The sequence below is a fragment of the Neoarius graeffei genome, chromosome 21 (genome assembly GCF_027579695.1).
Source record: "Neoarius graeffei isolate fNeoGra1 chromosome 21, fNeoGra1.pri, whole genome shotgun sequence".
Lineage (NCBI taxonomy): Eukaryota > Metazoa > Chordata > Actinopteri > Siluriformes > Ariidae > Neoarius > Neoarius graeffei.
The window spans coordinates 14503232-14526679 of record NC_083589.1 but is presented as its reverse complement, the minus strand read 5'-3'; the positions used below and the strand labels follow the sequence as shown (position 1 = coordinate 14526679).

Genomic DNA, 23448 nt, shown 5'->3' with positions numbered 1-23448 from the left:
CTGTCCGATTCCAAGGCTGCACAGTCAAACCAGTGAGCCACATTCACCGATTGCTTCGCAATGGCCATAGGTTCATACATATATGGTTTTACCTCTTGATATTCAATTTGGAGAGTTCCTACTTCAAAATTGCTCTCACTTTCAGACATTTTACACAACCTCTCACAACCAAAGTCCGTACACGTGTGCTCGGTTCACAAGTAAACACAGAACTGCTCCCAGTCTGTTTGGCTTAAATGACGTCACGACGACTGTCCCCTGGCGGTAAAAGTGCGCATAAGTGAGATGTAAACAAACCTTCATAAATTGAGCAAAACAGTATATTTTAACTGTTTTATTCAAGTTTAGGGTGCAAATTAGACACTAGGAAGATTGAATTCGCCTTTTGGGTCGTTCTTCTAGACAATAAAATTGATATTCTACGTTTCACCTCCAACCGTTGCCTATGACCTTTAAAAGTCCATTTGATATCACATATTACTGTTTTCATATGTATTTGATGAATAAAGCTTGAACTGAAAAAGTCTTTAAATGAAAAAGACCAATTTCAATGAGAAAAATGAGAATCATGTCTGCTTATTAACCAACAGTTGTGATATGTAAACAAACGAAAGAAACTTCCATGAAAATATCCTAGAATGAATGGCAATTAAATAAAAGTGCAATATAAATGGTCAGGAATGACAAAACAACCAAAATTAATATATAAATTGTGTATAATACGGCAAGTAAAAGTATATTCCTTACCTGTTCATATCTAATGACTCCTTTTTTCCGGAGGAAAAAAATACAATCGCTCATTTTCTATAGAAATCTTGGCAACTTTCATGAAAAAAATCCATCAAACATCTTTAAACATGATCAGTCAGTCTTCATATACCATTTATGTGTTTGAGGAACATGAGCATTTTTGTTTAATTCTATAAATTACTGACAAGCTTTCCCCCAAATTCCATATAAAATGATTGTCACTTAGAACATTTAATTGTAGAACATGACAACTAGTGAAAATGACAAAAAGATGAAGTGTTTTCTGAGTTTGAATAATGCACAGAAGTCAAGATCATATTCAATTTTAAACAACAATACTAATGTGTGAATTTAGGATGAGTTCAGAAATCAATATTTGGTGAAATAACCCTGACATTAAATTACAGTTTTCATGGATCTTGGCATGCTTTCCACCAGTCTTTCATGTTGCTCTTGGGTGACTTAAGGACTTGGTGTCAGTAAACCTGTGACAAAGACACAAACTACAAACATGGACACTCAGAACTACAAGCCCCAAGATACACAGCGCCCTCTGTCACCAGAGTACTAATCACAGCTGACACTCATCTCCCGGATTAGCTTTTCCCTTACTTAAGCCACTCTCAAACACCACTCCCATGCAAAGTATCATATTGTTTCATCCAGTCCATATCAAGCCTTGCTATTCTCTATCTGCCTCTCGATTTTCTGAATTTTGCTAGCCTTATTTCGTTTATGCTATTTGTCTCATCTATTTTACATTGTTTGCTGATTGCCCGACCCTTGCTTGCTTCCTGACCTCACTTCTAGTCTATCGTTTTGGCATCGTCGATAGTCTGCTTCCCCGCTCTCCTCTGCATTTACATCCATAAGTGCCTGCATTCTGATAGGATACTTCGCCACCATGGATGTAGCAGTAGAGGCGAAGCAGACTGCGTTGAATGCTCAGGGACACTTATTGGGAGAACATCAACAGATGCTAGCAGATCTCAACACCCGTATGACACAACTAGCAACCGTGATGTTGCAAGCGCTCCTATCATGCCCTGAGCCGCTTCCCAGCCCCGTGCTACAACTTCCTGCACCCGAGAAGTTTGCCGGAAATGCTCTTGACTGTAAGGGTTTCTTGCTTCAATGCTCCATGTTTTTCGCTACCATGCCGAACCTCTCTGATAAACATAAGATCGCTAAATTCCTTTCTTTCCTCACTGGCAAAGTGCTATGCTGGGCAAGTACAGTGTGGAACAAGAACCAAGAGCAAGCTACTTCTGATGAAAAATTCCTCAATGTTTAAGAGAGTTTTTGACCATGAACTGAAGGGTATAGAAATCGGTGAAAGTCTGCTCTCCATTTCACAAGGTCCCCGAAGCATGGCAGAATATGCTCTCAGCTTCAGAATGCTAGCAACAGCCAGTGGATGGAATGAACCTACTTTAAAAGCCGTCTTTCACCAAGGATTACGTCCGCAATTCTTAGTGAACTAGCTTGCCGGAATGAACAACTCACGCTGGACTCTCTTATTGATTTAGCCATTTGACTTGTTCATCTGTTGGTACACCACCCCTCTATTCAGGAAAGCGCTAAGCCTATCACAACTTCTGAGGACAGTTCGCCCATGGAGGTCTCACATGACCAGATGTCCCACTCTGAGCACAAGAGAGGGAGAAGGTAGGGTTTTGCTTCTACTGTGGGACCTCTGTGCATCAGCTCAACCACTGTCCCATTCATCCATCCCATACAGCTCCAGCAGAATATTCTACATGCAGTGTGAGTCCAGTGAGAAAATATAATTCCAAGTCTTTTAAAGTGCCAGTATTACTGAAGCTGACTGACTCCACACACGTCCTATGGGCTTTTATCAATTCAGGGGCGGAAGGGAACTTCATCAGCTGCTCTATCGTGCAGAAATTCAACCTGCCCATGGTCCCCCTGCAGAGTGCACTCAGCATAAGGACCATCGATGGAGGACCAATGGAAGATGGCTTCATCAATTCGCGGACCATGCCACTCCACATCCAAGTGGACATTCTGCATTCTGAAAACATCTCACTCTGTCACTAATACTGTACAACCCTGATTCCAAAAAAGTTGGGCCAAAGTAAAAATTGTAAATAAAAATGGAATGCAATAATTTACAAATCTCAAAAACTGATATCGTATTCACAATAGAACATAGACAACATGTCAAATGTCGAAAGTGAGACATTTTGAAATTTCATGCCAAATATTGGCTCATTTGAAATTTCATGACAGCAACACATCTCAAAAAAGTTGGGACAGGGGCAATAAGAGGCTGGAAAAGTTAAAGGTACAAAAAAGGAACATCTGGAGGACCAAATTGCAACTCATTAGGTCAACTGGCAATAGGTCATTAACATGACTGGGTATAAAAAGAGCATCTTGGAGTGGCAGTGGCTCTCAGAAGTAAAGATGGGAAGAGGATCACCAATCCCCCTAATTCTGCGCCAACAAATAGTGGAGCAATATCAGAAAGGAGTTTGACAGTGTAAAATTGCAAAGAGTTTGAACATATCATCATCTACAGTGCATAATATCATCAAAAGATTCAGAGAATCTGGAAGAATCTCTGTGCATAAGGGTCAAGGCCGGAAAACCATACTGGGTACCTGTGATCTTCGGGCCCTTAGACGGCACTGCATCACATACAGGCATGCTTCTGTATTGGAAATCACAAAATGGGCTCAGGAATATTTCCAGAGAACATTATCTGTGAACACGATTCACTGTGCCATCCGCCGTTGCCAGCTAAAACTCTATAGTTCAAAGAAGAAGCCATATCTAAACATGATCCAGAAGCGCAGACGTCTTCTCTGGGCCAAGTCTCATTTAAAATGGACTGTGGCAAAGTGGAAAACTGTTCTGTGGTCAGACGAATCAAAATTTGAAGTTCTTTATGGAAATCAGGGACGCCGTGTCATTCGGACTAAAGAGGAGAAGGACAACCCAAGTTGTTATCAGCGCTCAGTTCAGAAGCCTGCATCTCTGATGGTATGGGGTTGCATTAGTGCATGTGGCATGGGCAGCTTACACATCTGGAAAGACACCATCAATGCTGAAAGGTATATCCAGGTTCTAGAGCAACATATGCTCCCATCCAGATGACGTCTCTTTCAGGGAAGACCTTGCATTTTCCAACATGACAATGCCAAACCACATACTGCATCAATTACAGCATCATGGCTGCGTAGAAGAAGGGTCCGGGTACTGAACTGGCCAGCCTGCAGTCCAGATCTTTCACCCATAGAAAACATTTGGCGCATCATAAAACGGAAGATACGACAAAAAAGACCTGACAGTTGAGCAACTAGAATCCTATATTAGACAAGAATGGGTTAACATTCCTATCCCTAAACTTGAGCAACTTGTCTCCTCAGTCCCCAGACATTTACAGACTGTTGTAAAGAGAAAAGGGGATGTCTCACAGCGGTAAACATGGCCTTGTCCCAACTTTTTTGAGATGTGTTGTTGTCATGAAATTTAAAATCACCTAATTTTTCTCTTTAAATGATAGATTTTCTCAGTTTAAACATCTGATATGTCATCTATGTTCTATTCTGAATAAAATATGGAATTTTGAAACTTCTACATCATTGCATTCCGTTTTTATTTACAATTTGTACTTTGTCCCAACTTTTTGGGAATCGGGGTTGTAAGTCTCGATCTTATTCTTGGCTATCCATGGGTGCAGCTTCACGATCCCTTGATTTCATGGCAGAACAAGGAAATTCTCCAATGGTCAAGTCAAGTTTATTTGTATAGCGCTTTTAACAATAAACAATGTCGCAAAGCAGCTTTACAGAATTTGAATGACTTAAAACATGAGCTAATTTTATCCCTAATCTATCCCCAGTGAGCAAGCCTGTGGCGACGGTGGCAAGGAAAAACTCCCTCAGACGACATGAGGAAGAAACCTCGAGAGGAACCAGACTCAAAAGGGAACCCATCCTCATTTGGGCAACAACAGACAGCATGACTATAACATTAACAGTTTTAACATGAAGACAGTTTCGTTGATGTTATAAACTCTTCATTGATGGAAACTTGAGTGCAAAACTGTTCATGACAACTGCAGTCCTAAAGTTAGCAAGTCAACTGTAGTCCTCAGCCATAAAAGCATTACTGTAAGAGTCCAGAGCATCCTCCAGGTATAACCCTCAACTGTCCTCATGGGGCCATCCTCCACAGGAGCGATGCGATAAAACTCCGACCAGACACAGGGCACCAGGATGGATCAAGCAGGTCCGAGGGGCAGAAGAGGCCAGCATCTCAATCCCAGGACCAACATGTAACTCAGAGGGATAGATGGGGGGGGGGAGAAAAAGAGAGAAAGAAAACACAGGTTGTTAGGTATGCCCTAAAAATGACACAAGTATTAAATCTGTGTGGTAGGCTCGCAGAGACGAGTCTCTTGATATCAGGCATTAACACACAACAATGGCATGTTAATATGATTAAAAAAATATCATGACCTGCTTTGGCTGGATGCTTGATTGGGTGATGGGAGCACACTCCTCAGCAATGATGAGATGCAGATGGGACCCTTAGGGCTGGCCAAAACAATTCAGTTACATTTCTCCGGGTCTGGGACATGCGACAGAATGTCTGATGGCCAATTCCCTGCAGGCTACAATAGCCAGTCGAGGTCTCCACCCTCTCCACCAAAAGATTTCCTGTTGACTCCATGTAACTCAGAGGGACAGATTTTGGGGGGGGGGAGAAAATGCAGGTGGTTAGATATGCCCAATGTCACCTGAATAAGTAGGAACAGTATACATATTGCACTGAGTACAAGCAGGGACTCCGGCAACTAACTATGACAGCATAACTAAAAGGGGAGAACCAGAAGGTAACACAGGCATGAGGGAGCCCCGGGACATAAAGCAGCCAGCCACTACACCATCAACAAACTCGAGTGAGCAAGCGAGTGGGGACTGACAGCATCCATACATCCCAGTTTACCAAAACACTCTATGTCTGAGGACCCTCCAGATCTACACCTTTACCTCATAAACACCATTAACAAAAGGCTTGACTAAACAGATATGTTTTCAGTCTAGACTTAAATGCTGAGACTGTATCTGATTCCCGAACATTACTTGGAAGGCTGTTCCATAACTGTGGAGCTTTGTAAGAAAAGGCTCTGCCCCCTGATGTAGCCTTCACTATATGAGGTACCAGCAGATAGCCTGCACCTTTTGATCTAAGTAGGTGTGGTGGGTCATAGAGGAGCAGAAGTTCACTCAGGTACTGTGGTGCGAGACCATTTAGTGCTTTAAAGGTCAATAGTAGTATTTTATAATCAATATGAAATTTGATTGGGAGCCAATGCAGTGTGGATAAGACAGGCGTGATGTGGTCATATTTTCTAGTTCTAGTAAGGACTCTTGCTGCTGCATTTTGAACTAACTGGAGCTTGTTTATGCACTTATTGGAACTTATTGGAACTTACTGGTCTCCAACTTGTTTTCAGAACTGTATCTCTCATCTCCAAGTCAATCTTTCATCCAATACTGTGGAGAGTCCTCAACCTGACTCCCTGGATGGCATCCCGGAGTGTTACATGGACCTGCAGGAGGTCTTTAGCAAGGGAAAGGCATACGGGCTACCGCTGCATTGACCCTATGACTGCGCTATGGTCCTACTGCCAGGCATGTCACCACCATGGGGGCGTATCTACCTCCTGTCCCAGAATGAACATACCACCATCCAAGGGGCCCTTAAGCAAGGATGCATCCGCCTGTCCAAATCTCCCACTTCTACAGGCTTCTTTTTTGTGGAGAAATGAGGCGGCAGACTCCAACCACGTATTGATTATAGAGGTTTGAACCAGGTATCGGTAAAATAACCTTACCCTCTTCCACTAGTTCCTGCAGCACTAGAACAACTTAGATCAGCTATGATCTTTTCCAAGTTGGATCTCTGCAGTGTATACAACTTAATCAGGATCAAAAAGGGCGATGAATGGAAAACCGCCTTTAGGATGAATGCCAGTCATTTTGAGTACTGGGTGATGCCGTACTGTCTTTCTTCGGCACCTAGCATGTTCCAGTGCTTCATCAACAACATCCTACGGGACATGTTAGGGAGATATGCCATCGCATACATTGATGACATCCTGATCTACTCCCCAGATGAAGAAAGTCACAAGAAACACATCAGAACCATGCTGAATCACCTGCTAGAAAATCACCTCTACATCAAAGCCGAGTAATGTGAGTTTCATCAGGTTCGAATCTCCTTCCTAGGAAATATTATAAGCGCCAAAGCAGTTAGCATGGACTCCTCCAAGGTCTCCATGGTTACATCCTGGCCCACACCTACTTCTGTGAGAGAGCTTCAGCGCTTTTTGCAGTTTGCGAATTTCTATCACCGGTTCATCAGGGGCTTCAGCACTATAGCTACCCCATTAATGACTTTGCTGAAGAAGGGACCAAAGCACCTCCAGTGAAACCCCAAGGCTGAGGAAGCATTTGAGCATCTCAAGCAGGCCTTCACATCTGCTCTGGTCCTCCAGCATCCAGATCCTACTAAACAATTTACAGTAGAAGTGGATGCATCTGATACGGGAGTAGGCACGATTCTGTCTCAGCGGTTTGGTGAGAAACAGAGACTGCATCCCATAGCTTTCTTCTTGAAAAAACTTTCTTCTGCAGAGAGGAACTACGATGTCGGCAACAGGGAACTGCTTGCCATTAAGCTAGTTCTCAAAGAGTGGCAGCATTGGCTCGAAGGGTCCACTCACCCTTCAGCTGCGAGCACATACAGCATTGTCCTTGACAAAATGACATGATGTTTCCATCACAGCTATGCCCTGCTGGCCTGCTTGACCCCCCCCTCCCCACTGCCTGCAGCTATATTTTTAGGGCCTGGTGCAAAGCCCTATTGTTTTCAGCATATTTTATTATTATTATTATTATTATTATTATTATTATTATTGTTATTATCCATGCAAAAACTCATTTTTGATGCACTTGTGATGCTCAAAAACTCATGAATTTTGGCACAGTGATCAAATGTGCATAAAATCACAAAGTTACATTGAGCAAGGGACTGGGCGTGGTCCTGGAGCACCTCTATAGCACCCCTGAGAACAGGCTATGGTTGAGATGAAGTTGCTCAGACTGGCATGAAATTTGGTGTAATTGATATTCTTGTGATACAGGATAAATTTCACTTGGTTGTATTTGACTCCACCCAACAGGTAGTCAGCCATGCTGGATGGAATGTGGGATTTTGAAATATTCCTGCGCTGTTTTGAGGGGCTTACGAAGGGTAAAAACATGAAATTTGCACATACATTTGTCCAATGATACAATTTGAAGTGATATGGTAAATTTGTCTAGGTGGGTTTCATTAACTTCATAGTGCCACCTAGTTCAAAAATACAGATTTGACACCCTGTACATATTCAAAAACTCATGAAATTTGGTATACATGTCAGTCATGCACACCGCTAGATAGTCATAGGGGTTTGCCCCCAGGTGTGTCTGGGGGACTCCATAGCACCCCCATATGTCATTGAGACTCCTGCCCGGTATATAGTTTCACCTATCTGTGTCAAATTTGGTAGGTGTGTGGAGTGCCCCTAGATGAACAAAACTACCTACAGTTAGATCCATATATATTTGGACACTAACACAAATTTTCTTTTTTTTACCTGTTTACTGAAACATATTCAAGTTATAGTTATATAAAATGACATGGACATAAAGTCCAGACAGTCCAGACTTTCAGCTTTCATTTGAGGGTATCCACATTAAAATTGGATGAAGGGTTTAGGAGTTTCAGCTCCTTAACATGTGCCACCCTGTTTCTAAAGGGACCAAAAGTAATTGGACAATTGACTCAAAGGCTATTTCATGGGCAGGTGTGGGCAATTCCTTCATTATGTCATTCTCAAGCAGATAAAAGGCCTGGAGTTGATTTGAGGTGTGGTGCTTGCATTTGGAAGATTTTGCTGTGAAGAAAACATGCGGTCAAAGGAGCTCTCCATGCAGGTGAAACAAGCCATCCTTAAGCTGCGAAAACAGAAAAAAAAAACATCCAAGAAATGCTACAATATTAGGAGTGGCAAAATCTACAGTTTGGTACATCCTGAGAAAGAAAGAAAGCACTGGTGAACTCATCAATGCAAAAAGACCTGGATGCCCACAGAAGACAACAGTGGTGGATGATCGCAGAATAATTTTCCATGGTGAAGAGAAACCCCTTCACAACAGCCAACCAAGTGAACAACGCTCTCCAGGAAGTAGGCGTATCAATATCCAAATCTACCATAAAGAGAAGACTGAATGAAAGTAAATACAGAGGGTTCACTGCACAGTGCAAGCCAGTCATAAGCCTCAAGAATAAAAAGGCTAGATTGGACTTTGCTAAAAAACATCTAAAAAAGCCAGCACAGTTCTGGAAGAACATTCTTTGGACAGATGAAACCAAGATCAACCTCTACCAGAATGATGGAAAGAAAAAAGTATGGCGAAGGTGTGGTACAGCTCATGATCCAAAGCATACCACATCATCTGTAAAACACGGTGGAGGCAGTGTGATGGCTTGGACATGCATGGCTGCCAGTGGCACTGGGTCACTAGTGTTTATTGATGATGTGACACAGGACAGAAGCAGCCGGATGAATTCTGAGGTATTCAGAGACATACTGTGTGCTCAAATCCAGCCAAATGCAGCCAAACTGATTGGTCGGCATTTCATAATACAGATGGACAATGACCCAAAACATAAAGCCAAAGCAACACAGGAGTTTATTAAAGCAAAGAAGTGGAATATTCTTGAATGGCCAAGTCAGTCACCTGATCTCAACCCAATTGAGCATGCATTTCACTTGTTAAAGACTAAACCTCAGACAGAAAGGCCCACAAACAAACAGCAACTGAAAACCGCTGCAGTAAAGGCCTGGCAGAGCATTAAAAAGGAGGAAACACAGCGTCTGGTGATGCCCATGAGTTCAAGACTTCAGGCAGTCATTGCCAACAAAGGGTTTTCAACCAAGTATTAGAAATGAACATTTTATTTACAATTATTTAATTTGTCCAATTACTTTTGAGCCCCTGAAATGAAGGGATTGTGTTTAAAAAATGCTTTAGTTCCTCACATTTTTATGCAATCATTTTGTTCAACCCACTGAATTAAAGCTGAAAGTCTGAACTTCAACTGCATCTGAATTGTTTTGTTCAAAATTCATTGTGGTAATGTACAGAACCAAAATTAGAAAAATGTTGTCTCTGTCCAAATATTTATGGACCTAACTGTATACATTGCATCAGCTATACTCAACAGGAAGTGAGAGATTTTTGGTTTTGTGCATTTTGACACATGTTAGGTTTTAACAAACTCCTCCTAGGCGGTTTGTTGGATCCATGGCATATTTGGATACTTCATGTCAAGATGTGGCTGATCTTAAAATGCGAAGGGATTTCTGATATGTCACAAGATGTTGAAATGGTGAACCAATACATTTATACGTTACACTACACAAACAGGAAATGAGTCATGAATTCACCATGCATTGCCTGATACAGTGGGGCAAAAAAGTATTTAGTCAGTTACCAATTGTGCAAATTCTCCCACTTAAATAGATGAGAGAGGCCTGTAATTTTCATCATAGGCATACCTCAACTATGAGAGACAAAATGGGGAAAAAAAAATCCAGAAAATCACATTGTCTGATTTTTAAAGAATTTATTTGCAAATTATGGTGGAAAATAAGTATTTGGTCAATAACAAAAGTTCATCTCAATACTTTGTTATATACCCTTTGTTGGCAATGACAGAGGTCAAATGTTTTCTGTAAGTCTTCACAAGGTTTTCACACACTGTTGCTGGTATTTTGGCCCATTCCTCCATGCAGATCTCCTTTAGAGCAGTGATGTTTTGGGGCTGTCACTGGGCAACATGGACTTTCAACTCCCTCCAAAGATTTTCTATGGGGTTGAGATCTGGAGACTGGCTAGGCCACTCCAGGACCTTGAAATGCTTCTTACGAAGCCACTCCTTCGTTGCCCGGGCGGTGTGTTTGGGATCATTGTCATGCTGAAAGACCCAGCCATGTTTCATCTTCAATGCCCTTGCTGATGGAAGGAGGTTTTCACTCAAAATCTCACGATACATGGCCCCATTCATTCTTTCCTTTACACGGATCAGTCGTCCTGGTCCCTTTGCAGAAAAACAGCCTCAAAGCATGATGTTTCCACCCCCATGCTTCACAGTAGGTATGGTGTTCTTTGGATGCAACTCAGCATTCTTTCTCCTCTAAACACAACAAGTTGAGTTTTTACCAAAAAGTTCTATTTTGGTTTCATCTGACCATATGACATTCTCCCAATCCTCTTCTGGATCATCCAAATGCTCTCTAGCAAATTTCAGACAGGCCTGGACATGTACTGGCTTAAGCAGGGGGACACGTCTGGCACTGCAGGATTTGAGTCCCTCGTGGCGTAGTGTGTTACTGATGGTAGCCTTTGTTACTTTGGTCCCAGCTCTCTGCAGGTCATTCACTAGGTCCCCCCGTGTGGTTCTGGGATTTTTGCTCACCGTTCTTGTGATCATTTTGACCCCACGGGGTGAGATCTTGCATGGAGCCCCAGATTGAGGGAGATTATCAGTGGTCTTGTATGTCTTCCATTTTCTAATAATTGCTCCCACAGTTAATTTCTTCACACCAAGCTGCTTTACCTATTGCAGATTCAGTCTTCCCAGCCTGGTGCAGGTCTACAATTTTGTTTCTGGTGTCCTTTGACAGCTCTTTGGTCTTGGCCATAGTGGAGTTTGGAGTGTGACTGTTTGAGCTTGTGGACAGGTGTCTTTTATACTGATAATGAGTTCAAACAGGTGCCATTAATACAGGTAACGAGTGGAGGACAGAAGAGCCTCTTAAAGAAGAAGTTACAGGTCTGTGAGAGCCAGTAATCTTGCTTGTTTCTAGGTGATTTCCTGGATTCTTTCCCCCCATTCTGTCTCTCATAGTTGAAGTGTACCTATGATGAAAATTACAGGCCTCTCTCATCTTTTTAAGTGGGAGAACTTGCACAACTGGTGGCTGACTAAATACTTTTTTGCCCCACTGTATGGCTCAATCTTCAGAGTTTATAGGATGTCATGGTTCTGAAGATACCCACATGCCCAAAGACACCCTCTGGTATAGTGCCTCCATGTGGACATTGACAGGACAAGCTATAGTTGGCATGAAGTTGCTCGCATCGGCACAAGATTTCGTGTGATCAATACTCATGTGATACAGGACAAAAGTCCCTTGGTTGTATTTGACTCCGCCCAACAGGAAGTCAGCCATGCTGGATGGAATGTGGGTTTTGAAATTTTCCCATGCTATTTTGAGGGGCTTACGATGGCTAAAAACTCATGAAACTTTGCACATATATTTGTCCTCTGATGTAATTTGAGTTGATATAGTAAATCAGTCTAGATGGGCTTCAATAACTCCTTAGCGCCACCTAGTTCAAAAATACAGATTTAACACCTTGGAAATATTTGAAAACTTATGAAATTTGCTAGACACGTCAGTCATGCGCATCGCTACTCACCGATAGGGGCTTTACCCCAGGTGTGTCCGGGGGACTCCATAGTGCCCCCGCATGTCATTGAGACTTCTGTCCGGTATATAGTTTCATCTATCCTTGTCAAAATTGGTAGGTGTTTGGGGTGCCCCAAGATGAACAAAACTGAAATGCACATTGTTTTAGCCAATTGACTTGCAAAAGGATTTGTGATATCTTGCATGATGTTGAAATGGCGAACCAATAAATTTGTATGTTTTGCCATGCAAAGAGGAAGTGTGTCATAAATTCACCATGCATTGCCTGATGGAGCTAAAACTTCACAGGTTATAGGACATCAGGGTTCTGATGATATCCCCCCACCCAAAGTGAACCTCTTGTGTAGTGCCACCATTTGGACCTGGACAGTTGCCGAAAAAAATCTGACTCATGAAATTTGGTACACACATCAGTCCTGGCCACTGCTACTCAGGGATAGAGGCTTGGCCTCAAGTGCAAGGGCCCTTTATCGCCACTAGTGGCTATTGTTGTTGTTGTTGTTGTGAATAATAATAATAATAATAATAATAATATTTTATTATATTATTATTATTATTATTATTATTATTATTATTATTATCACCTCGTGACAAATTTCATTCAAAAATAGACCAAATTGATTTTTTTGGCCATTAATCAACACACAATTCCCTCAAAGCACTGTCTTTTAGCCATGCTCTTGTTACAACATTCTTTATTTTCATTTCCTGTTTCTGTCTCCACCTCTTTGTGTTATCATCCTCATTGTTCCCACATTGTTTCCTGATTCATCTATGTATCAATACCCTTTTGTTTCTTATTATCTTCCTGAAGTTTTGTCCATGTTAAATGTGTCACTGAGCTCCACATTTCCTTTTTTTCAGTTTCTAGCTCCCTAACTATTATCTGACTTCCCAGTTTTGACCTTGAACCTGTTTTTCCTTTTTGATATGGATTATCTTTTTGAATGGTCCTGCTTGTGTACTGACTTTTGTGATGGACCCTGACGATAATTTCTGCACTGTATATTCTAAAAGTTAAACTTACTTGAAAAAACATACAAACCGATTTTCTTAAAAAGTTAAATGGAATAGGAATTGTATGTTGTACTAACAAATAAATAATTATTTGCCCGTGCAACATACTGTTAGGGTTTTGCTGGGATTCGAACCTGGTTTGTTGGTGTGATAATCCAGCAAACCCCCACTCGGCCACCAGGGGGATGACTCAAATGCAGAGGCGTGAGGTGGAAGTAGAAAAAGTATCAAAAGGTTTATTTATACTATATACAGGGCAAAACAAAAAACAAAAACAAAGAGTATAATCCAACACTGGGAAGACAAAGGGAAAAATAAAATATCAAAAGTTCAAAGTCCAAAAAGGAAAATGCAAATATGCAAAAGCTCAGAAGATCACAAAAATAAAAATATCCAAAGGTCCAAAACAAAAGCCAAAAAACCAGAAAAGCAAAGTGCAAAACAAAGAACACGGTACAGAGGAAACTGGAGATAAACATAACAGCACAAAGACTCCGTGACAAGAGGACTGAACTAAGGGGTATAAATACACAAACTAATTAAGGACACAGGTGAAAATAATCAGGACTAAACTGGCAATTAACACAACACAAAACACAGGAACAGTGGCAGCCTCTAGAGGCCAAAACAAACATGACACGAAAAGGAAATAACAGCGGCCTCTAGAGGCCAAAACAGTCCTAGTCCTAACAGGACCCCCCCCCCCCCCTCTAGGAGCGTCTCCTGACGTTCCCAGGGCGATCCGGATGGGCTGAATGGAAGTCCCGACACAGTTCTTTATCTAGGACATCCCGAGCAGGAACCCAGCAGCGCTCCTCAGGACCATAGCCCTCCCAGTCCACCAGATATTGCAACCTGCCGCGGACCCGGCGGGAGTCAAGCAGGCGATGCACAGTGAACACAGTCTGACCCTGGAAGATGCGGGGGGGTGGGGGGTTCCTAGGGGCAGGGGCATACGTAGACATCAGTACGGGCCACAACAGGGAAACATGGAAAGTGGGGTTGATCCTCAGAGTCCGGGGCAACTGGAGCCGGTAGGCGACAGGGTTAACCCTGCGCACCACCTTGAAGGGGCCAATGTAGCGAGGAGCAAGCTTGCGGTTCTCCACCCGCAGCGGAAGGTCCTTAGTGGACAGCCAAACCCGCTGCCCAGGGCGGAAAGCATGTGCAGGTCTTCTATGGCGGTTGGCCTGAGTCTGGTTGGTTCTGGAGGTCTGTATGAGGGTCTTCCTAACCTTGCTCCAGGTCTTGCGACACCGTCTTACATATTGGTTGACCGAGGGCACCCCCGCGTCCTCCTCCTGGTCCGGGAACAGAGGTGGCTGGAACCCAAATTGGCACTGGAATGGCGACAGCTTGGTGGCCGATGACTGCAGGGTGTTGTGGGCGTACTCTGCCCATGGCAGCCAGGTGCTCCACGATGTCGGGTTATCCATAGCCAGGCCTCGCAGGGTGGTTTCCAGGTCCTGGTTGAGCCTCTCCATCTGACCATTGGACTGTGGGTGAAACCCAGAGGAGAGGCTGGCAGTGGCTCCGATGACCTTGCAGAACCCGTGCCACACTCGGGAGGAGAACTGGGGCCCTCGGTCTGAGACGATGTCCTGTGGGAGACCAAAGACTCGGAAGACATGATTAAACACAAGTTTAGCTGTTTCAAGAGCAGAGGGGAGTTTGCACAGTGGTATGAAGCGGCAGGCCTTGGAGAATCTGTCAACTATGACCAAAATGACCGTGTTACCTTGTGACTCAGGGAGACCCGTGATGAAGTCGACTGCCACGTGGGACCAGGGACGCCGGGGAATAGTCAGAGGATGCAGGAGACCCTGGGGACGCTGTCATGGGTTCTTGGTTCTGGTGCAAACCTCACAGGACAGGACAAATGACCTTACTTCCTTCTCCATGTTAGGCCACCAGAAGCGTCTTTTCAGGAAGTCCAGGGTCCTCCGAGCTCCCGGGTGGGCGGTGAGAGGGGAAGAGTGACCCCACTGGAGAACCTTGGACCGGGCTTGATGTGGGACATACAAGAGGCCCGGTGGCCCTGTCCCAGGACTGGGGTCCTGGCGTTGGGCTCGTCGGACGGCCTCCTCAATACCCCAGCGGACAGGGGCCACAATCCGGGACACAGGGATAATAGGTCCGACTTCATTCTCCCTGTTAGTGGCAGAGAACAGCCTGGACAGTGCGTCAGGTTTGGTGTTCTTGGAGCCGGGGCGGTACGAGAGGGTGAAGTCAAACCGACTGAAAAACAGGGCCCACCTAGCCTGTCGAGGGTTCAGTCTCTTGGCTTGCTGGAGGTACTCCAGGTTCTTGTGGTCAGTCCAAACCAGGAATGGATGTTGCGCTCCCTCCAGCCAGTGCCTCCACTCCTCAAGGGCCAGTTTGACCGCTAGCAGTTCTCGATCCCCCACATCGTACCGGGACTCCGCAGGACTCAGGCAGTGGGAGAAGTAAGCGCAAGGGTGCAGCTTTCCTTCTGAACGTTGAGAGAGCACCGCACCGACACCACTGTCCGAGGCGTCCACCTCCACGATGAATGGTTGGGAGATGTCCGGGAGGACCAGAATGGGTGCCGTGCAGAAGCGGTCCTTGAGGTCTTTGAACGCCTTTTCCGCCTGAGGAGACCAGACATAAGATCCACCTGTCCCTTTGGTGAGGTCTGACATGGGTGCTGCCACAGAACTGAAGTTCCTGATGAACTTGCGATAGAAGTTAGCGAATCCTAAGAACCGCTGAACCTCCTTAACGTACTTGGGAGTAGGCCAGTCCCGGACGGCCAGGGTCTTGGCAGGGTCCATTTGGAGTTGGCCTGTCCATACAATAAATCCCAGAAAGGAGACCTCGGGAACATGAAATTCGCATTTCTGGGCCTTGGCGAACAGATTGTTCTGTAGCAGCCTCTGGAGAACCTGGCGGACATGGTGGCGGTGCTCCTGCACGGTCTTGGAAAAGATAAGGATGTCGTCGAGGTAGACAAAAACATACAGGTTAATCATGTCCCTTAACCCTTTGGTGACTGACCCCTTGAAAATGGTTCCTCCAGGAACGATGACGTTTCAGTTGTCAAGACAACGGAAAAACTAAAATACAAAAACAGAAAGATACGTCACAATGCTCTTGTGCACAAAACAAAATGCTCTTGTATTTGTATTTTAGTTTTTCCGTTGTCTTGACAACTGAAACGTCATGGTTCCTGGAGGAACCATTTTCAAGGGGTCAGTCACCAAAGGGTTAAGACGTCGTTGATTAGGGCCTGAAAAACAGCTGGTGCATTGGTGAGTCCGAAGGGCATCACCTGGTATTCGTAGTGCCCAGACGGGGTGTTAAAGGCAGTCTTCCACTCGTCTCCCTGTCGGATACGGATGAGGTGGTATGCGTTCCATACGTCCAACTTGGTGAAGACGGTGGCGCCTTGGAGCAGGTCGAAAGCAGTGGACATCAGCGGAAGGGGATATCGGTTGTGCACAGTGATCTTGTTCAGGCCCCTGTAGTCAATACATGGTCGGAGACCCCCATCCTTCTTGCCGACAAAGAAGAAGCCGGCACCAGCAGGTGAGGTGGAGGGTCGAATGAACCCAGAGACCAGGGCGTCTTTGAGGTATTCCTCCATGGCCTTGCGTTCTGGCTGAGAGAGGGAAAACAGTCTGCCACGAGGAGGGGTAGTCCCAGGGAGCAAGTCAATGGCACAGTCGTAGGCCCGGTGCGGAGGAAGAACGGCGGCCCTACTCTTGCTGAATACCTCCTTGAGATCCCAGTACTCTGTGGGAACTTGAGATAACTCAGTGAGATCAGGGGGCTTGGCAGGAAACACAGGAGAGCTAGAGAGCAGACAAGAGGCATGGCATGCAGGGCCCCATTCCACAACCTGGCTTGTTACCCAGTCTATGCGAGGGTTGTGGCGAGTAAGCCAAGGAAGGCCTAGAATAACTGGGAACTCAGGTGCAGGAATCAGGTGCAGGGATATTTCTTCCTTGTGACCTTGAGACTGGAGGAAGACTGGAGAAGTAACTTGGGTGACTCTTCCATCACCTAACGCTTGGCCATCGAGGGCAGACACAGACAGTGGGACTTCAAGAGGTGCAGTCGGAATATTGATGCTTTGGGCGAAGTGAATATCCATAAAGTTCCCAGCCGCCCCTGAGTCTAACAAAGCTTGACAAGAGTGGACAGACTCACCCCAGGAGATGGAGTCCGGGAGAGAGGGTAGGCCCCATCACAACCCTCCCTTGGCTGGACGGGGCGGTCCTTTTCCCAAGAGTTCGGGACATGATGCTCGGAAGTGACCAGGCTTGCCACAGTAGATGCAGCACTTGTCCCTCCTTCTGCGCTCCCTCTCAGATGCAGAGAGACGAGTACGACCCACTTGCATGGGTTCTGGACAGTCACTGAAGGAGGTAGACGGTCTCCAGGTAGAGGTAGGGAGGCTGGGGGGGCTCAAGGCTTGGTGACGTTCTCTCATCCTGTTGTCCAGATGAATAGCATGTGAGATGAGGGTTTCGAGGTCACTTGGGCATCCAATAGAGGCCAGACCGTCCTTGATGGGGTCAGACAGACCATGGTGGAAGGCTGACACCAGAGCAGTCTCGTTCCATCCACTTACTGCTGCGAGCGTCCGGAACGAGATGGCGTAATCTGCGACGCTTCCTCCTTGCCGGATGGACATGAGCTTTCGGGCTGCGTCGGTACTGATGTCCGCCTGATCGAAGACCCGAAGCATCTCTTCAGAAAACAGTTGGAAATCAAGGCACTCAGGTCCCTGTCTTTGCCAGATAGCAGTAGCCCAGGCTCGCGCCTTACCAGCTAATAAGGTGATCACAAAGGCAATCTTGCGGCGATCCGTAGTGTAGGTGGTAGGCTGAAGCTCAAAGGTGAGTTGACACTGGGTAAGGAACTCTCGGCACTCACTGTGTGCTTGCTGTCGTACCTCTGTGGTGCAGGAAGGCTGGGTTTGCGAGGTGAAGAAGGCAGCATGGCAGGAGGCACAGGAGCAGGAGCGGGAGCTGGATCAGGAGATGCAGGCAGAGATGGCAGCTGTGCCAGGGTTTTCCCGATTTGCTGAAGCAGTTCCTCGTGGCGAGCAAGGGCCTCACGTTGGCTGGTGAGCGTACATCCATGAGCATCCATGGTCGCTCCGAAGCGTGTCAAAGCTGCTGTAATTCCCTGAAGGTTGGCCGGGTAGACAGTTGAAGCAGCCTCTGCTGAGTCGGTCATGACGGAGTCTTTCTGTTAGGGTTTTGCTGGGATTCGAACCTGGTTCGTTGGTGTGATAATCCAGCAAACCCCCACTAGGCCACCAGGGGGATGACTCAAATGCAGAGGCGTGAGGCGGAAGTAGAAAAAGTATCAAAAGGTTTATTTATACTATATACAGGGCAAAACAAAAACAAAGAGTATAATCCAACACTGGGAAGACAAAGGGAAAAATAAAATATCAAAAGTTCAAAGTCCAAAAAGGAAAAGGCAAAAATGCAAAAGCTCAGAAGATCACAAAAATAAAAATATCCAAAGGTCCAAAACAAAAGCCAAAAAACCAGAAAAGCAAAGTGCAAAACAAAGAACACGGTACAGAGGAAACTGGAGATAAACATAACAGCACAAAGACTCCGTGACAAGAGGACTGAACTAAGGGGTATAAATACACAAACTAATAAAGGACACAGGTGAAAATAATCAGGACTAAACAGGCAATTAACACAACACAAAACACAGGAACAGTGGCAGCCTCTAGAGGCCAAAACAAACATGACACGAAAAGGAAATAACAGCGGCCTCTAGAGGCCAAAACAGTCCTAGTCCTAACACATACAATTCCTATTCCAGTTATTTTTTAAGGCAATCAGTTTGCATGCTTTTTTTTAAAGTAAGGTTAACTAATTAGAATTTACAGTGTGATTTGCCCATAATAAAAGCCATGTTGATTATATTCTCTTGTGTTCTTGCTGTTTATAAATGTACATTACAGAAAACTTGATGATTAAGGATGCAGCAAGGGAAGATAAAGTGGTTACTGAGAGTGTATGAGCAGTTTTATTTTTAACATAGCTTTATATACAAAAGAGCATTTCAATATGTATTTAATTAGTAGATTTAAATAACTGTAACAAATATGTACTAAAAGCAGTCAATTCTTAAACTTAGCTGGTTTAAGACAATCCATTTACTTAATTGATCTGCGTATACTTCACTCAGGTTTTACACTGTTATTATTATTGTTGTTGTTGTTGTTGTCATCATCTCCACAGATGTTTGGTAAGATAGCACTGAGAGACAATAGCGAGATCAACCGTAACAACAATTTTCAGACATTTCCGCAAGCTGTGCTGCTGCTTTTCAGGTGAGCTCTGTCTTTCTCACTGACATTTGTTTTGTTATCTTTCATTGATCAGAAGACCAAGCATAGTGTAAGTATGTGTATATTGTGTACCCCTGTTCAGATGTGCAACAGGTGAGGCCTGGCAGGAGATAATGCTGGCCTGCTCCCCTAACCGCCCATGTGAAAAGGGTTCTGAAGAGGCCCCTACTACTGAGGAGTGCGGCAGTCATTTTGCCATCATTTACTTTGTTAGTTTCTACATGCTCTGTGCCTTTCTGGTGAGTGCCTCCTACTCATATTTTCCAACAGAGCGAATTCAAAACCCTTCAGTAATAGATCTCAGTCACTACATGCAATGAAACATGCTTTAATCTTTTTTTTCTAGTTTTGTCGGGTTTCAAACAATGATGCAAATCTACCCTACCAAATTAGTTCCTAATGATTTGTGAGGTGGTCTGGAAAAACTGTTGAAAGTTCTGAAACAGCCAATTGTATAGGCTCTAAATTGTCCATAGGTGTGAATGTGAGTGTGAATGGTTGAGAGGAGAAAACCTCAAACCAGTAGAAGGCAATCGGAAACCACTACTGTAATGTTCCCTAGACACTTTGATGGCTGAAGCTGTCAGAGTGGCCACATCACTGTAGTGATATGCCAAAATGGATGGATGGATGTTAGTAGGGGTTAGTACTAAACTAAGCAGTAAATACTGAGTCTTATGTTTCTGCTGCAGAACTAGTAGCTAACTAAAGCTCTTTTATAATATCTACTGATGAATTACTGATTATATTGACATTCATTTCCAATAGCTAAGCATTACCTTCCTTGTGGAGACCTAGTACTTAATATATCTCAGTCTATTCCAATACCTCAGCAGGTAAATATCTAAGTTATTATTGTACGCACACACACAGACACACAGACACACACACACACACACACACATTTTTGTGTTTAGTTTGTGTAGTATGTTCCTGGGGTTGGTGGAACACTGATGTGCAGGCAGGTGGGTAATAATGTTCAACACAGCCTTTTATTTATCAATTTGGCTTTTCAGCTTAATGTTACATCCTTTTATCACACATATACACACGCACACAAGCCCTGGTCAGGAGACAGCCACCTCTTCACTCCCCCCTCCTTATCACTGCTCTGTCATCACTGTTGAAGAGACACACACAGCATTAATTGACAACAGGTGCGCTCACTTTGCCACTCACCGTCCCCAGCCCCATCCTCCATTCACAAACCAACACTTGACCACGCCCCCACTGCCACAGTTTGTAATTAGTCAGTCAAGGTTTATAGAAAGAAATGGTTTTATGGAATAACCCATAAAATACAAGGTTGTAATGTAGTAATGAGTAACAAATATCTTCCATTATCTTACTTTCAAAGGTGTTACAAAATCCTAAAACTTAAGTAATTAATGAATTACCATGTGTTCATCAGTTAATGATAAAGTGGAACAGCATTTTTAAGTGAATCATTGTATTCATTACTAATGACTGAGATATTGGAACAAGTTTGGTATATTAAGTAGTAGATCTCCATAATGAAGGTAAAGCTTATCTATTGGGAATTAATGTTGATGTACTTAATGTTTTCAGGACTTAATCAGTAGTTATTATTAAAGAGTCATAGTAGTGTAATAATTATTAGTTAACAGTAAATCCCTCCTAACATACTTACTGAGTGATTAATTAGTACTTCTTAGTCAATATAAGTAACAAGGGTTACTAAAAAACTACTCATTCATGGTGGCACCAGAACATGGGTCTAGGCGTGGGCTTGGGCTCAGGTTGGGCCTTGAACAGGGACAAGGACACAGATGGATGCTTGGGTTCTGGTCAAGGCATGGACTTTGGCTCGGGCTCTGGACAGGACATGGGCTCAGGCTCTGGACAGGGCATGGACATGGGCTCGGGCTCTGGACAGGAAATGGGTTCCAGAAAGGGCATGGACAAAGGCTCAGGTTCTGGACAGGACCTGTGTAGTGTAATGAGCAGTGTATGAGCAGTGTAATGAGCAGTGTAATAAATTAGGCATAGACTTGGACCTGGGCTTGGATTGTGGAACAGGCACTGGAGTGCACATGGACTGTGACATGGGCTTTGATCTTGGCATGGGCACCAGAGCAACAACCTCATCCCTGCTGAAGTCGGGTGGCAGAGTGATGACCTCCGGTGAAGCCTGGCAGCAAAGCGACGACCTTGTCCTCACTAAAGCCCGGCTGCAGAACGGTGACATCTTCAAAGCCTAGTGATGGAACAATGAGCAGTGGAGCAGAGGCCGCCCTGTTGGCCTCCTGAGTCTCACCTCCCCCATCCCAAAGTATTATGGAGGTTCTCCTTCTATGCCTTGATGTGGGATTGCATGGTGCACCTGTATCCTCCTGCTACATCCATTGATTGGGTGAAGTATTCTGTCAATGAAGCAACATAGAGATGGATGTAATTGCAGGGGAAAGTTTATTTACAGGCATGCACTATTTACAAAATGTGAGGCAAGGTCAGAAGGTTACAAACAGAAACAAATGAAACTGAAACATAAACCAGAGTCATAAACAGAGTGCTAAACATGGCAAGGCCCAAACATGAACTACGAAACAGAAACAATCACAACAGGGTTGTCATAATACTTCGTAGCATGAGTGTGCAACCAGGGTCCTTCTATGCACATGCACTGATGGTACCCCAAGCAGCAACAGGTGTTTGTAATAATCCCTCGTCTCAAGAGCACACTCTACATGCTCTGCAGGCGAGTAGGGCACTTGAGCTGAGCCAGACTCGGGCACGCAAAGGCATGACACCTATGAATAGAAAAGTAATTGTCATGCTCCACCCCGGACTTCCACTCCGGAGATTTACTATCTCCCAGTTCAGCGCAATCCGGATCAGGGACGGGACTTCCATCTTGCTGGCATTCACTTCCTGGTCTGCTCTGCTGTGTATAAATAGGCTGTTCTCAGAAGGGGACTTTGCCAGAACGTCTTGTCTTTTTCTCATGCTGTCTCTGTGCCATTTTTTGCTTCCTGATTTTTGCTCTCTGTTTTGCCTAGTCTTAGCCACAGTTTTTTGTAATCACATTTTGTCATTTTTTCTTGTTTTTTGCACTATGGTTGTTGTCTGAACTATTTTTCATGGTTTTTCATATTAGCACTTTGTCTTTGTCTACCTCGTTGTTGTCTGGATTATTTTTGCTATTATTGTTTGACTCTTTTTTTTGGACTTTAATTAAATCATTTTTTATTCATTGGATTTTCTGGTTTGTGTTCTGCTATTGGATCCTAACTCACCACATCTCGCCACCCTTAACAGTACATTCTGGCCAACATGGATCCAGCAGACCTTAACAATCTGAGAACGGCTATGCAGCAGCAAGGAGCCCTCCTCGGGACCCACCAACAGGAACTCAGGCAGATCACCCAGAACCTGGCTACCCTGTCTGACTCACTCAACCTCCTAGTCACACAACTCCAGCACTCCCAAGCCATGCCTACCCCTGCCCAGCCATCTCTTTCTTCACCTCCCGCCACCGCCGCTCTCCACGAACCAAAACTCCCTTCGCCTCAGCCCTACAGTGGAGAACCAGGTACCTGCAGATCTTTTTTGTCACCGTGTTCGCTGCTCTTGGAGCTTCAATCTCTGGCTTTCCCCACAGAATGCTCCCAGGTAGCCTATACCATCACGCTCCTCACCGGCAAGGCCAGGGAATGGGGGACGGAGGTCTGGGACACTGACATGCCCTGTTGTTCCAGCTTCAACAAATTCTCTGAGGAAATGAGGT

General features: G+C 44.5%; 1 protein-coding gene across 1 annotated transcript in view; it reads left to right on the top strand.

Annotated features, from left to right (window-relative positions):
* Positions 1-23448, top strand: part of cacna1c (calcium channel, voltage-dependent, L type, alpha 1C subunit) — an 880695-nt gene that overhangs the window by 716854 nt on the left and 140393 nt on the right. Inside the window, exons 34-35 of the mRNA XM_060902748.1 lie at positions 19591-19682; positions 19783-19939. Coding sequence (XP_060758731.1) covers positions 19591-19682; positions 19783-19939 — 249 coding nt within the window. The remainder of the gene's footprint in view (positions 1-19590; positions 19683-19782; positions 19940-23448) is intronic.